Below are 17,615 nucleotides of genomic sequence, written 5' to 3' on the forward strand. Positions count from 1 at the left end.
GAAGCATGCTTTACACGAAGACTTTACGAAATCTAGACGTGTTTTTTAAAACGTGAAAAATCGACGGCTCATAATGCATTTAAACCTTTACGATACAAAGTATTGTGAGCCGTTGATTTTTAGTGCTTTCCAAAATACATCTAAATGTCAAAAATTCATAATATAATACATGTCACTAAATGAATGATAAAAATTCAATATGTAAAGCCCGATCAATGAAAAACTCGATCGTTAGAGAAGGAACGTCATCGATCATCATGGGTTGTAGATTGTGGACCTTCCCTTGGTTGGATGGTCCCCCTTCCACACACACACACGCACACACACACACACACACATATATATATATATATAGAGAGAGAGAGAGCATTTGCTACCGTCGTGGGTAAGGAGCCCCCTAGTTGGAACTCATATGGGAAGGTTAGTTTACCAAATATGACCTCATGGATGAAATCAGCATGGTCAAAATAGTAGGAATCGACCTTTGAATTGTAGTTTCTCAACGTAAAAATATGTTTTTTTGAGGTTTGAAAGTTTGGTACATTGTAGGATGTTGAATTGTTAACCCTAGTAAAACCTGCCATATGTCAGAAAAACATGATCCAAAGGTCAGTCTCTACTAAGCTTAGTATGCAGATCACATCTGAAGGGTCAAATGTGCTAAAAAATGAAAAAAAAAAACTATTACAACTTTTCACTCGGGGGATCCTTACCCACGAGTGTAGCAAACATTACCCTATATATATATATATATATATATATATATATATATATATATATGTGTGTGTGTGTGTGTAACAGATGTCTAATGACCATTGAACAAAAAATATAAATCAAACAGAAAAGGCAAGGGATAATGACATGTACACTTCCTCCTTTAAATCTCTACATAAAAAAGCACTTTTCACATCTATGATGTAACTAATAAATAGGCTAAGATTTATACACTGATAATAAAGTATCACCCTTGTGGAATTTAATTTGGCCACAAGGGCAAAAGTCTCATGGTAATTAATTTCATGTCTTTGTATAGCCTTTAGCAACCAATCTTGCTTTATACCTCTCAACTAACTCATATGGCTTGAATTTGATTGCATAGATCCACCTGCATCCTACAACTTTCTTATCTAGAGGAAAAGCTACAATCTCCCATGTGTGATTTTTGTCAAGGACATTTATTTCCTTCATCATTGCATCCTTCCATTGTTGAACCGTTAGGGCCTCCTCAACACTTTTTGGTAAGGGAATACTCTCACAGTTGGCAACAAAAGCTCTATCAGTTTCGGATACAAATTGACAAGAGATAAAGTTGCTCATGGGATATGAAGCACATGATTGTTTGCCTTTTCGAATAGCAATGGAAAGGTCTAAGTCACTTGTAGAGATGGTTCTTGGGTATCTAGCTCACATGGAGGGTCAAGAAGGCCTGAATATGGTTCAACCTTCGGTATGAATGTTGAAGGCATAACTACACCTCCCTCTCCTTGGGTATAGGTGTGCACAATCCCATACCTGTCTAAGTCACTTGTGAATTTAACAGTATCAACAATAGAGACCATCGGTATATAGGAGATAAATGTTTAATTCTAGGACGCAGCCTCAATTTCACACTGGGTAAAATATGGCATAGACACAAACCTTCTCCTGGAGATAGGATCATAACACTTATAGCCCTTTTTGTGAGGAAGGATACTGCACAAAAATACACTTTTTAGCTCTAGGATCTAACTTATTTCTATACACACTAGGCACATGAACATAACACACACATCCAAATACACTTGGAGTAAAAGAAAGACTGGAATTTGAGGGTTCAGGACTCATAGGAGAGTTTCCTTCCAAGGTGTTGGTGGCCATACGATTGATAAGATAAGCAACAACTAATACAACTTCAAACCAATAGATCTTTGGAACATTCATCTCAAATAATAAAACACAAATAATTATGATTTTTCCGCTATGCTACTCCATTTTGCTAGGGGCATGGAGACAAGAGACTCAATTCTAAAGAGATATCAACAAAAGTATTTATACCCAAAAATTGACACTACAACCAATGGGGCTCCGTGTGGTTGGTAGGAGTTGTCAGTGCACTTGTGGTGGGACATTGCAGGTTCAAAACCCAATGGTACGTTGAATAATAAGTGGTGGGTGTCTGCCTAACCCCAACCTGCCTTTCAAAAACAGAACAAAAAATTGACACTTCAGGTGCAAGACCCCATACATCCGAGTAGACTAATTCAAATGGCTCAGAATTCCTAGACTCACTACAAGGAAATATCGTCCTGCAATACTTAGCCTTTTGACATGTCGACTAGTCCGCCTAGTCGGTTTAGGCTAAGTAAAACGCCTAGGCTTTGCTATTTTGAGGTGGGTACCTTAAAAGGTATCAATTTTGCCGACTAGGCACCTAGTCGGCGACTAAGCTGCCTCCGCCTAGGCATGAGGGCAGTTTAGTTATTTATTATTCATATATATATATATATATTGTTATTTTTTGTATATATATAATTATGTGTATGTGTGTGTGCTTGACTGCTTGTGTGATTTGTTCTGTGAAATCATGAAAACATGCTTAGTTATTATATTTATGTGTGTGTGTGCCACTTTGCTTTTGGGATTTTTTCTGTGAAACATTGAAAGCATGCACAATTAATTTTAATTGATTATGTTTTTTATATATGTAAGTGTTATTTTGTTTCTGATGAATTTTTCTATAAAAGCCCGAAAGCATGTTTAGCATTATGAATTATGTAATATGTTATTTATATATATATATGTGTGTTATTGTGCTTCTGTGAAAGGTTGAAAGCATATTTTGTTGATTATACTGAATAAGTTATGAATAATTGAATATATATTTGTGTGCGTACAATTATATATATATATGTATATTCTGGTTATATATTAATATATTTTGTGAAAGCATGTGTAATTTTGTACTTGTGTAATGAAATCATTGTGAAAATATCTCAAGAGAAATATAGTGCTAAATACGCACAACCACCACAAAGGGAGAGGTGCACAAAGGCACAAGAACACTTAGAACAATGTACACAAAAGTACAAAGAGAGAACCCAAATGCAAAATATAAAGAATTTTATTGAGCAAGTTGGAGGACAATGCTCCCAATAAATTAATGAAAATACAATAGGGGTTCAACCCCTTTTATAGAAGAGAGGAAGCCTTGGAGGGGCTCCCACTAGTCGTTGGATCCCCTCCAACGGTTAGAAATCTAACCCTTGGAGGGGTCCAACGACTAGTGTTGGACCCCCCCTCCAAGGTTGACTAAGTTAACTTTAATAAAAAAGAAAAAGAAAAAAGGAAATGAAGAAAATAAAAAGAAATAAATTACAAACATATTTACAAGTGTAAATATGCGTAAAATAGAACAAAAGACAGAAATACCCCTGGGGTTGCCTGAAGGGAAAATATATATTATATATATATATATAACAATAGATACAATGTTGTTAAAAATGTGCCTCAAGGCGCAAAAAGCGTGCCTCGACTCGAGGCAAGGGCCTTTTCGCCTTGATGCGCACTTAAAAAGCGTAAAACCCTCAAGGCGTACGCCTCATGAGCCTTGAGGTGAGGCGCGCCTCACCATGTGGCGCGCATTAGAAAATCGGATGGGCCCGGACCCGTATGCTCGAAGGTTCGAGAGAACCTGTGTCTTTAAAAAAGACACAGGCGCCTCTCTTGAACCTTCTCTCTCCACTCCGTCCCCCGCCACCATCGGCCACCACCCGCCGCCGGCCATCGCCTCTTCCACCTTCTTTCATCTGCTAAGAAGGCGTCGGCGACCCGCCGGCCACCGCCGTCCGTTCCCGCGACCTCGGCCAACATCCCCGACGGCGCCTTTTCTCTGCGTTTTTCGGTGACATCGAAGTCTCCGCCGCCAGGTAAACCCTCTTCTTTACTTCTTCTCAGTGAGGGGTCGACCGACAGGGGGGCAGAGCCCCCTGTCGTTGCCTCTCATCGACAGGGGGTTACCCCCTCCTCTGCTTTTCTCTCTTGGTCGACCGACAGGGGGCGGAGTCCCCTATCATTGCCTCTCGTTGGTAGGGCCCCTGCCTTTCTTTTGGGATCGACCGACAGGAGGGTGGTGCCCCCTATCGTCGCCTCTCGTGGGCAGGGGATTCCCCCCTCTGCTTTTCTCTCTTGGTCGACCGACAGGGGGGCAGAGCCCCCTATTGTCGCCAAGGGGCTACCCCCTGCCTTTCTATTGGGGTCGACCAACAAGGGGGGGTGCCCCCCTGTCATCGCTTCTCATGGGCAGGGGGACCCCCCCCCCTCTGCTTTTCTCTCTTGGTTGACCGATAGGGGGGAGGAGCCCCTTGTCGTCGCCAGGGGGTTACCCACTGCCTTTCTATTGGGGTTGACCGACAGGGGGGCGGTGCCCCCCTGTCGTCGCTTCTCGTGGGCAAGGGGTCCCCCCCCCCCCTCTGCTTTTCTCTCTTGGTCGACCGACAGGGGGGCGCAGCCCCCTGTCGTCGCCAGGGGGTTACCCCCTGCCTTTCTATTGGGGTCGACCGACAGGGGGCGGAGCCTCATCTTCCTCTCCTGGTGCCTTTAACACTGCAGATGATTCTCTCATGAGTATTTCCAAAGTTGGGTCCATCCTCTTCTATTTCTAGTTATGAAAGAAAGTTAAACATTATTCAAGTTTATCATGTTTCACCATTTGCTATAAACCTAATTTTTGTTGAACACATCATGCATCATAATTGTGATGTCTTTATGGTTATTCGCAAGATTGGTCTTCAAAGAGTAAGATTAGGAGTAAGCATAAAAGGAGATATCATTACTTCTTGGACTATATGGACCAGAGACCCCAAAATATCTTAGAGGCTAGTGTGGATGTCACAGTTTTGGAGTTGTCTGTCTTATGACACCATCTGTTAAGACATGTCTAGTTATAGGTCCAAAGTTCTGGTCTAAGTATGAAGTGTCTGATCAAGTTAGATGTTCTGAGAGTTGTAAGTTAGTTAAGGGTCATGCTCTCCCATTTAGGCATAAGAAGGTTGCATCTATCAGTTTCTTTGATCTTGTGCATTCAAATGTTTGGGGCCTCTCTCCTATTACGTCAAGGGAAGGATTTTCATATTTTGTGATCTTTATTGATGACTGTATGAGATATATATAGAAAAAAATTGTGAAAAATAGAAGTGAGTTGTAAGACCCTTTGCCTCGATACAAGGGGAGAGTATATAGGGAATAATCTGCATGAATTTCTTCGTAAGGAGCAATACATCACACCCTATGCTCCAGAACATAATGTTATTGCAAAAGGGAAGAATAGACACATAATGGTTAATCAAGAGTTTTGGGTTGAAGTTCTTGGTATAAATGCTTACTTGATTAATCATATGCCCACAAGGGTTTTTTTTGGTAAAAGCTTCCCATCTAAGTTGTTCAATAGGGAACTTGATTATGAATCATTGAGTGTTTGGAAGTACATGTTTTGTTCTTATAACTCCTCAGCATAGAGATAAATTTTCACCCAGAACCATGAACCAGAGTTACCGGAAGCATCATAGGGAATGGGGAAGCGCACTTCCCCAAAGCATATTTCGGAAGCACGACCCCAAAGCGTGTTTCGAAAGCGCGAAACATCACGCTTCCGAAACATGCTGGGAAGCACAAAAAATTTTGGGAAGCGTGCTTCCCATTTAGAGGAAGCTCGCTTCTCCCTTTTTTCCTTTTTTTTGTATTTTTATTTTTATTTATTTTTATTTTCTCTTTTTTTGCTTCCCCCTCGCTTCCTAGGTTGCTTCCGGTTCGCTTCCTATGTCGCTTCCGAGACGATTTCTGGTTCGCTTCTAAGTCATACCATGCTTCCCGCTTCCTAAAATTTTGAAAGTGCCTCGCTTCCTGCTTCCCGCTTCCTCGACTGGCAACTCTGCTATGAACTGATGCTTTATGGCATATCTAAAGGACAAAGAGGGTATTGTTCTTATGATCTTGTGGGTAAAAGACTTTGAATATCTAGGTATGTTGAGTTTATGGAGCATATACCCTACTATAAGATAGTGCAGCTGGATAGAAATGTTGAACCTAATTTTCTTTCATAGTGCCCTTCCCAAAGAATAATAAAGTTGAGGAAGAAAATAGAATGATAACCTACAATAGAATTAATTTAGTTGTTGGGTCTTTCTTTGACCAGCATATCCAAGAGTTGGAAAGCTTGTTTGAGTAAAGTCCTAATATTCCTCAGACCGATCCAACTACACAGTCAATTGAACCACCCCTCCCTTAGGTACGTTGAAGCACTCGTCCTTCTGTACCACCCATTTGTTTTGTTTCTTATAAATATTTCTCAGACACTCATCAAGCTTTCTTGACATTGATTCATTTATACTGCCTATGATGAAGCTGCTCTGCAGCCAGCGTAGTAACAAGTTATGAGTAAGGAGTTAAATGCTCCAGAGAGGATCCCAAAGGCAAATAAGATATTGGTTTCAAGTGGGTTTACAAGATTAGGACAGAAACAGATAGCACTACAGAGAAAGATATAAGAATTGACTTGCAGCTAAGGGATACAATTAGCAATATGGAATTGATTTTGCAGAGACATGACAAATATCAGGACATTGCTTGCAACTGCTGCAATAAAGAGAAGAGTGTGACAACTTGACGTCAAAATGCATTTTCTAAGGGGGGGTTAGAAGAGGAAGCATATATGGATTGGGATTGTCAAATAGTCAGGGAAGAGCGTGTAGACTGAAAAGGGTATTGTATGGTTTAAAGCAAGCTCCTCAGACGTGATTTGAAAAAATCATCTTAGCATTTAAAAGAATGGGTTTTGGGCAAAGTTTCCATGACCTTGCCTTGTTTGCATCCACATCCATTAAGGGGTAGTGCCTAATGCTACTTTATATGGATAATGTGATTATCTCAAGAAATGATATTGGCACTATTAGAGGTGTGAAAAGGAGGTTAGCAGAGTCCTTTAGAAATGAAAGATTTGGGCACATTAAAGTACTTTTTGGGACTTGAAGTGGCATACACAAAAAAAGGATATATCTGACTCCACATAAGTATGCAGTAGAATTGATCAGTAAAGCTTAGTTGACTTATGACAAGAAAAATGTAGATACTCCTATGGAAGCCAACTGTAAGCTAAGAGCATATAAACTGAGAGGCTCCTGATGATTCCTCTGTTTACGGGCAGTTGGGTGAGAGCTTGATTTATTTGATTATTTTCATGTCTAACATTACTTTTACAGCCATGTTGTTAGTCAATTCATGAATGCACCCAGATCCACTCACTTGGCAACAGTGCTTACGATTATTCGATATGTCAAGGATACTATGCATTATGCATTGCTTTTCTCTATTTCCTCATCCTTGGAGTTGAAAGCATATTACAATGTGGATTTTAGAAGTATATTACTAGATAGACACTCCCCTTCAAGTTTTTGTGTATTCTTAGGGGCTGTTTGATCCACGGGCAGCCCTAGACAAGTACACCATGTCTTTTCCTATCTTGTATGTGTGGTGGTGTCCTTGTCCAAGACTGTCCGTGACACCTTTTTTGGTTTTTTTCACAAGGGCAACCAAGGGAGTTCGGACACCCCTGTTCCAAGGGGAGGATGGAACTCCTCTGGACACCAAAAAGTGTCCCGACTAGATGTGTGAGATTTTGTATCCCACGTGTCCCGCATTTGCGTGGGCGCATGGACCCCACATGTTGCACTAACAGCAAACAGCGTTGTCTGCACAATCAAATGCACTCTTAGGGGACTCATTGAAATCATGGAAGAGGAAGAAAAAACAATGAGTTACATTTTGTCAACCACTGAAGTTAAGTATAGAATAATTGCACAGGTCACTATTGAAAATTTGAAATTATATGGCTAAGATGGTTATTCAAAGAAATGGGCCTAAAGCTATGTCACCTGGGTATGGGTGCAGGTATCGGTACAGAGGGTACGACACGGCAATTCCAAAAAATGTCGGTACGGGGACATGACTATATATATATATATATATATATATATATATATATATATATATATATATATATATATATATATATATATATATATATATATATATATATCACATAAATACAAAATAAATTCAAAATAAACTGAATATAATCTAAATATATATGTTATATTTAAAATATATATTATATACTGAAAATATAAAGTTATAAACTGAAAATATAATTGTAAATTATAAATTAAATACAAACTTGTATGTACGGAGGGTAAAATGGTGTGTCCGGGTGTCAAAGCGTGTCAACACGGGGATACACGTGTCGACACAGGTACAGAGGGGAAAATGGAGTGTCCAAGTACCATAGGCCTAAAGATGGAAAATAGCACTACATTGCATTGTGACAATCAAAATGCAATTCATACAGCCAAAAATCCAGATTTCCATGAGAGAACAAAGCACATAGAGGTTGATTGTCACTTTACTTGAAGTGTGATTCACCAACATATATTCGTTAAGCTTATTAGGTTGCAGATTGCTTTGCCAAAGGTTTGTCCTTGAATGCTTTTCAAACATCCAAACTCGAGAAGATTGCATTCACATCATCTCAAGTTGGGGCAGTGTTGATAGGTTTATGTACATAATGTTGAATGCATAATGTATTTATAATGTGCATTCAATCATTCATTGGTGAAGCAGTAGTTTGGTAATTGTTCACAACAATTTTATGTAAGGTCAACTGCCATGTGCCTAGGGGTATTTTAGGCACACAATCTTGTAAGCTAAAAAGGGACCAACCCTTATAATCTGTCACAGTGACATGCCAAAATGGTCTCGTGTCACTGATGACACGCGCGAACATGAAGTCCAATGCATTTTAACGCATGATACGATCATGACACGGCTTAAAATGTGTTGGACTCTGTCAGAAGTTAGTTAAAAAATAACTTGGTTATGGGGTCTCAACCATGAGAGAGAGAGAGACCAAAAAGTAAATCACGTGAGAGAGAGAGAAAGTGTAGGAGAGAGCAAAAAGCAAATGACGTGGAGAGAGAGCGAGAGAATAAGAAAGTCAACACGGTATGATATGTCAAAGACATGAATGTCAATATTTTCTTATTTTTTATCATTCACATCCCTAGAGAGAGACTCTCTCATTTAAATACATATTATAAAAATGTCTTTATAAGTGGGCTATGTAAAATAATTTTATTTTCATAAATACTTAATATTTTTTAAAATAAATAATACAAAATATTTTATCTTAATCTAAAAACTTATATATTTGTGTCATTTTGTAATGCTTTTCAAGATTTTGTCGAACTCATGTCACGTACACGTACGTACTCGTATCTTTGTGACAGCTTATAATCCTTGTATTTCTTTCTTTTGTAGCTAATGAAGCTTCTAGTTATTCCTCTCAATCTTGTGGTTTCTCCTAGAGCTTGATATATGAGATATTGGTTTTTTTTTCACCCAACAAAGTAATACATGGATAAACATGTTCTTCAATGTTGTCTAGGATTATAAACTAGGTCAGAAAAAGCATGGCACAATAGTATGAACGACTCCCTAGGATTAGAAATGGTGTGAGATAAGGTACAACACTAGTAGGAATTTCATCAGCCGAAAATAATTAATTGACCCAAGGGAACATTTTATTTTCTAGGGCCTATTGTAAAGCTAAGAACATACTTCAAAATGAATCTGATTACCTCTTGACCGGGCTCAAGTTTGATTTTCAGCAGTTTGTGACCGGCCTCCTCAAAATCAATACTGGACATGATAGTGAGGTAAATTGTCCTTCTGAGATTCACAAGGTTTGTCTCAGTTTCATCCTTTATCCTCATGTCATTTTCCATTTCTTCATCTGATTCATCATCTTCATCTTCATCTGCATCATCTGAGGGTGCATCAGAGCCTGCTTCGTCTTCAGAAGACTCTTCACCAAGGATCTCTTTCTTTAAGTCCTCATATGCCTTTTCATGCTCCAAAAACTGGGGATCATATTTGAAAATATCTGGAGAATAATAAAAACAGGAGATAAGCTGAACTTTTAGTCATAAGACATGAAAATATACCTGTAAGAAATTTATGATAGCTTAACAAAGATATATAAGCATGTAATTCACCAAGTAAGCCCCAACTAACAAGAGTAACAAACCCCTAGGTCAAACAGTTCAGTTAACCAAATATGGGTTCAAGGAACTCTCATTCATTACAACATTTCAACAAAGGTTATGGTGTATAATCTCCAAAATGAAGGCGCTATTGTACCACCAAAGCACATATCATCAGATAAAACTTTCCTTCTATATTTACTTTCAACGTATCAAACAACAGCAACGAATAAAAACTCTAAATCTTTGCTTTCCTAACAAGATTATCCTGCCCAAACACATCCATTTTAAATTGAAGCCTTGCAAAATATCCAGTTGGAGAGGCAAGGGGAAAGTTCATCCAGAAATAAAAAATAACACGAATAAATTTCTTTCCTCCTTTGTGCTCCTCATTTTTCTTAGTATACTTAACATGTGAAACAAAGCTGAAATTCATTTGAAAACCATACCTAGACCTTCTTCACCATCAAACTCATCTTCAAGTGATATCTCATGCGTAAACTGATCTTCTTGCTCCACAAGATCCAATTCTGGCCGAACAGCAGGATATCCCTGCAAATGATGCAGCTTCAAATTAAATCGTGTCTTCAACAAGCACTACCATAGAAAACGAACATAAAACTCAATAAATAAACTCACAAATATAATGTACCTGAAATTTGGCTTTCCGTATAGCAAAAAGGCCTTCTATCAAGAACTGAACCCTTTTATCAATTTCTCCTTCGTGCAAAATTCCCCTTAAACGTTCAAAAATACCTGTATAAAATGAAAATCATAGAGTATTTGCAGCTAATTTCTAAGCATGTATATGGTGGGCAGCATGTAGTCATAATAAAAGAAAAAGGATAGGAAACAGAACATGACAGATGATCATTACATGTTGGCCCCAAGTTGAGCGGAATGAAAAGCAAATAAATTTTATGTAAAATCGATAAACTTAAACTGAAAAGTTAAATTTGTAGCTAAACAATCAATTGAAATTATGAAAGCCCATTGTAGGTGTGTCACTTGTGGAGTTTCTGTTTGCAAAATATTTTTTCTAATATTCAATAACATCAGACAGAGGACTTACGATAAACATAAATATGTCTAGGCCAGATACAATGCATCAATGTTTGAAAACTGTCTGGGTCAACACGTTGACTCGGTCCAGATCGCCCATTTACTAGGTCAACCCAGGTGGCAGACTCGTCTTAAGCACAAACTTGGCATGACTCGTCCAAGACTCGGTTGACTCAGGTGAGTCACGAGTCAACCAAAACTTGTCTGAGTTTTGCATGTGTTTTTTCACAAAAACTCGTCTGAGTTTCATCCTTGACTCGCATGACTCAGACGATTCACAAATCACTAATGACTCAATAGAGTCTAAGAATGGTTGGCTTGTAATTACTAGAAAAAAGTCAGCCTTTTTTTTAGTTTTTACACATTAGGGTTTCCTTCCCTTCGTTTTCCTCCCAAGGACGAACCCTCCCAGTTTTCCCTCCTCATTCCGGTGGTAGCAAGGCACCGTTCCGGTCGGCGAGCTTTTCCAGCAAAAATATCCAGTGATAGGAGCTCCGGCAGTGAGTGAAGGTATGTTTGCTCTCTCTCTCTCTCTCTCTCTCTCTCTCTCTGAAATCTGAAAAATATGAAAGAAGAGGGTTTTCTTTTCTTTTTTCTTTGGATTAGTTGAGGACTTTGAGGGCCTGAATTTTTATACTGGTTGAAAGCCTGAAACGCTGAAACGAGCTCTCTCTCTCTCTCTCTCTCTCTCTCTCTCTCTCTCTCTCTCTCTCTCTCTCTCTCTCTCTCTCTCTCTGTGACCTGAAAAAAAAGGACTTTTTTTGCTTTTTTCTTTTTGTTTTTGACCTTTTGGGTCCAGTTGATGTTGGCTCATGGCTGAAACTTGAAAGCGAAACGAGCTCTCTTTCAGTATTTCTCTAAGCCCTAAATGTGATTGTGGGCCTGTGGCTATTCGGTGGAACGTTGCCCCAAGTCCAAGAGCTTTTTTTTAATGGGCACAGTCTATTTAGCAGTTGGCAACTTGACATGAGGTCTGCAGAGTGCGGACTCTACATTCATCTCAGCTCGAATTAGAGCCAGATCAGAGCTGAGCTCAGTTCAACTAGAGCCTAGAACAACTGAACAAGACTACAAGAGCCTATATGTAGTTCTGTACTTAAATATACATTGTGAACCCACACTAGTTAGAAAATTACATTTGTAAAAATTTACCATTTTTAATCTTTTTACTAGATCCCACACTGGTTAGAATTTTACATTTGTAAAGCATCAGATCACAGTTCATAATTCACACTTCACTCTTCACACTTCACACAATAAATTTGTTTGCTCTTTGCTACTTGCTAGACTTTGCTTCGATTATTTTAAATTTAATTAGATATAAATTTTATGTTTTTGTCTTTAGGTGTTACACTGTTAGTAAGATAGTATTCTACATTTATGCTATTCTTAATTTCTTATCTTCAATGATTGTTGAGTTTGAGACTACTCTATGAGTAATGATACTTATATGCAAATGCAATTGCATGAGCAGCAAAACTAACCCAATTTTGTTTTTTTTATTCAGTTTAGTTTCTCATGGTTTCTTTTTCAGACTCTTTTAATGTTATATAGTATGTTCAGGTGACAAGATCAAAAAGTCAAAAACGCATTATGGGAGCATGGGACACCTCTTGATGCAAAGAAGAAAAAAGTGTGTTGTTTATATTGCAAGAAGGAAATGAGTGGTGGTATCAATAGGATAAAACATCTTGCCATGTAACAGGAGAAGTCGAGCCATGTACTCAAGTGGACGATGATGTGAAAACAGATGTTCTTAAGAGTTTGGTACAATATAAGGAACCAAGGCATTACAAGGCACATATTTCTGATGAAATTGGTTCTTTTGGTGTGGATCTAGAAGATGGTTATATACATTTGCCAGGTGATGCTAATGACAAGGCACTGCACACACGTGCTAGTAAGGGAAAAAACATAAAACATAGCAGGTACTTGTAGAAATAATCTTGATTTTTTGTGGAAGTTACTATGAAGTAACTTGGGATAAAAGCATCTTTAAATAAGAAAGCTAGAGAAAAATTATGTTTTGTTGTTGCTAGATTATTTTATCATTCAGCAATCTCATTTAATGTAGCTAATTCTCTTTATTTTGTGAAGATGCTTGAAGTATGCTCATCAATAGGGATGGGTCTAAAGCCACCTTCATCATATGAAATTTCTGAAAGGTTGTTGAAAGAAAAAATAAAGAAGATTGACGCATATTTTAAAGAATACAAGGCATCATAGGTTGATACTGGTTGGTCTATTATGGTTGATGGTTGAAAAGATGACAACCAAAGGACACTGATAAATTTCCTAGTTTGCTGCCCTAGGGGAATATATTTTATCAAATCAGTTGATGCATCAAATATTCTTAAGAATCAAAATAATCTTTTCAAATTGTTCGAAGAAATAATAAAAAATGTAGGTGTGAGAATGTTGTTCAGGTATTTTACATGCTTTAGCAATTGCTATATAATGCTTTTATTTTATTTAGTTAGATATTTGTTCCTGTCTTTTAACCTTTGTTGTATTTGTGTGATTTTCCGTGTGCAGCACATTGCATCAACTTGATGCTTGAGGATATAGGCAAAATCAAAAATATAGTTGCATGTGTGGAGAAGGGAAAGAACATAACAAAGTTTGTTTATAGCCACACATTTGTGTTGAATTTGATGTGTACCCAGTTTTCCAACAAAAAGAAGATTTTAATGCCAGTTACTACAAGATTTGCAACGAATTTCAAAATGCTTCAATCGTTGCTAGAACATCAGTTTAATCTTAAAATGATGGTCGCATCAAAAGAATAGAGTATGTCAACCTATGCAGAAGATGATCGTGAAAAAGAGATGAGGAGACTATATCAAATCATAATTTTTTGAGGGTGGTGGAATCAACAATTAAGACAATAGAGCCTCTTGTCAAGGTTCTAAGATTGGTTGATGGAGAAGATAATCCTACAATGGGATATCTTTATGAAGCTATGGATAGAGTCAATATAACGCCCCAAAATCGTGGACTTGAAACCTTTTATGAAAAAGGTTGAACGCTTTGAAATCGATTATTTATCAGAGTTCGAAAATAAAGTTCAACGGAAAATCATGTTTAAAATAGCAAGTCCCTAAACTTTGTGCGCATTACAACGCAAACTCCCCTTTACAAACCGATTTGCAATTCAAGTATATATTTTATTGAAATGAGAAGAAAAATAAAGTTTTGGTAATACAATTTTAGTAATCCAGAGTTTTAATCATAAGAGATGCTTTCAAAGAAACTTTATACCACATCTATCAAAAGTGTCCTCAGGAGCGCAACGTCAGGAAAGGGGTCTCGCCTTGAACGCATCACGACATCGCGCCATCGCCAGCTGTATAACTTATTCACCACATGCTCATGAAATGGGTCAGTCTCACAACAGACTAGTAGGGGTGCAAAAGACAAGAAGGGATAAAGACTGCAATAAGCAAGATAATCGCTAGATCAATCAAGAAAAGCAAGACTATGTAGAGTAAGCAAAACTCTAATCAAGCACATAGCTAAATACAAGAGTAGTAAGGACCACAGTGTTAAACAAGCAACAATCTAGCTGATACTATAGGTGAAGAGTAACCAACTCTATCCACCAATCAAAGAAAACAACTGAATAAGACACGCATTCATAACAATGCTCGCAATACATACAAGTATCATTGGATGACTCAGTCTATCGACAAATAACTACATTAATCGTAAGGCAAAGTTATTGCATCACAAGCAATTCATAAGCTACACATGATAAGCAATCATACGGTAGCTGTTATATCACAATATGTAACAACTAGCATAATGCTAGTATTATAGGCAATTGACTAATATGAGAAGCTAGTTATTACCTAACAGAGAACTGCGCAACCAGTTTAACCAACCAGAGTAACGCCTCGACAGGCGTACATAGCTCAACGAGTAGCGTACCGAACTACCGAGCTAACAAGCAAGCAATCAATTCACGTCACAACACGCATATCTCATAATCATATGTGTGAGTTATATCTTGTCTCATTATGAGCAGGCCGTTGTGGGTACGCACAAGGCAAAAACGTAAAAACAGCCGAGATCGATTCGAGGGTCCATTATGCTATGTATTTTATTATACCTTGAATAACTGACTGAGTCTGCTTCCTAAGGGAACGGCCAGTGACCAAGAGAGTAAATCCCCAAAGGCAAACAAAGGCCCATGGATGCGCATCTGAACTTCTGCAGAAGTGGCCTGAAGTATTTCTCCTAACCTCCGAAGACTGAGGAAGTCAGATCTTTGCCCGTGACTGTCATTAATGATTGTCCATCGGAGTTTTGTACCATCCATCCTCTCTCTTGATGAACCGTCCCGAATAAGCACGACGGGGGGTTTCTTAACCGTCGTCCTATTCTACATGCTCTGGTCTTTCGACCCACTCGAGCATCTTGCATGTGAAGGCGCATAATTATCATTTATGTGAATTACACGCGTCACTGCGCGTTCGAGGCAACCAAACACCTCTCATCCTACTCACCGCAATACGCAACGTACCTGTTCAAAAGTACAACCACGATGAGAGGGGTAAATATCTCTCGCAGAAAATCCCTCAACACATCCGCTTTACAGAAGTCCACAGTGAACTCATTTAAGTTCCAACTTATCGTGCTCGGGTCCTTTAGACAATCACAAGCATTTGCCTATTAGGCGAATAACAACATAACAGGATTTAGCTTAATGTGTTAATACACGTTTAGAGGTTACTACAGACCTCTCGTCCTACTCTTCGTAGTCCAAACATATTGTACACGACTAAGGGTACGACTACAGGGAGATGAGCATGGATTTCTTAGGAGAAATCCATCAACAATACTTTCACGAAGAAAGGAAGGCGTTACTATCTTAGTTTGACCAGAAAGCCTAGAAACTAAGTCTCGCATCAGAAGTGATATAGCGTTGATCTTAGCGATGGCGCAAGCACCTCGATAGGACTCTCGCCCTACTCGTGCACAGGCTCCTAAACAGGGTTATCCGAGTTGTATCGGATAGGCGAACTGAGGTTGTAACACACATTTCCCAAATACATCGGTTTGGGAGATCCAGCCGCTATCTCTGCTTTACAAAGTTATACATCTTTGAAAATAGGTTTGCACCTAAGACCATCATCTTTGGAGAACCAAAGTGCATAAGTGTGTGTCGTGACTTTTAAGACAAGTGAAACGATATACACTATACACTCGAAATTGCACTCAAGGAGTGCAAGCTGACAAGGGGCAATCCCGTGCACATACTAATATTATAGCAAATTGAGAGAAGGCTCGATGTGCAAAGCTGCACCGCAAGGGTAGAACGCTAGAGTTACACACGAGGTATGAAATCATACCTCGATCATCGAAACACACAAGCAGGCAACTACGTAAGCAACTCGCGAGGTATGAGATCCTATACTGACTAAGCAAGTGTAAAGGACGACTCATGAGGTATGGGGTTGAACATCGATTAAACGATAAGCGTAAGCAAGTAAAGGAGCAATACGACAAAGATAAGAATACATGCATGAACAAAGCATATGCACGAAGTGCAACATCAAAGTAAGGACGAACAATACATACAAGAAGTAAGTGCAAGGGAGTACGGCAACAACAGAAAAGTAAGGTACGAAGAGCAAAACCAAGTAGTAAGGCCATGGCGCATAAAGCGCGGGCCAATAAAGGTAAATGCAGAAAGCAAAGTGCGAGAATGTAAAAGAGGACCAGGATTTGCATCCTGGAGTAAAAAGACAGATATACACAAGTAAATGTCATGGCACAAAGCACGGGGCAGCAAGAAAGTAAAGTACGAAAAAGTAGAGAAGACAAGGATCGCGAAACAGCGTCCTTGAGTTAAAAGACATGAAATGTAAAGACACGAATTAAAAGCCTAGACACATATAGTGCGGCGGCAACAGAAAGGAAAGTGCAAGAAAAGTAAAGAGGACAAGGATCGCGAAACCGCATCATTGAATATAAAGACATACGTATATATATTATACGTATACATATATCATCCTCTTTTAGTTATCTTTCCTTATTTTAGCATTTATCCGTTCATTATCCTTTTACGCAAGAATCTCCTATCTTAAGGGGTTGCGGGTCCTCGTACGCCTATGGCGTAGGTAAGCGCAAGCTCGAGCCACGAAGGCGAGCTGGATCCACCATTCAACCTGAAAAGCTTGGAACGTTAATATATGTCGTAATATAAACGAGAAGCGGGTCCGATAAAACTTGCAGTGGTACCAAACCCCAAACACGAGAGTAGGCAGGGAGCTTAGCTCCCTGCAGGAGAGGGACAGAGGCAGCAAGGCCTCCTGCCTACAGGAGGCAGATGCAGGAAGTCTGCATCCTGCAGACAAGGGTGTCAGAGGCAGGGGCCTCAGCCCTCCTTGGCAACAGCAGCAGAGGCAGGGAGCAGGAGCTCCCTGTCTGCCAGAACAGAGAAAGGCAAGGGAGGGAGCAGAGGCTCCCTACCACACC

General features: G+C 39.1%; 1 protein-coding gene across 1 annotated transcript in view; it reads right to left on the bottom strand.

The window, feature by feature from the left end:
• The window catches only part of LOC149819960 (uncharacterized), a 34,152-nt gene that overhangs the window by 3,299 nt on the left and 13,238 nt on the right, over window positions 1-17,615 (bottom strand). Inside the window, exons 4-6 of the mRNA XM_089983655.1 lie at window positions 10,723-10,826; window positions 10,520-10,622; window positions 9,666-9,970 (exon numbers count right to left, since the gene is read on the bottom strand). Coding sequence (XP_089839781.1) covers window positions 9,666-9,970; window positions 10,520-10,622; window positions 10,723-10,826 — 512 coding nt within the window. The remainder of the gene's footprint in view (window positions 1-9,665; window positions 9,971-10,519; window positions 10,623-10,722; window positions 10,827-17,615) is intronic.

Source organism: Nuphar pumila, chromosome 12 (genome assembly GCF_984573655.1).
Source record: "Nuphar pumila chromosome 12, dmNupPumi1.hap1.1, whole genome shotgun sequence".
NCBI lineage: Eukaryota > Viridiplantae > Streptophyta > Magnoliopsida > Nymphaeales > Nymphaeaceae > Nuphar > Nuphar pumila.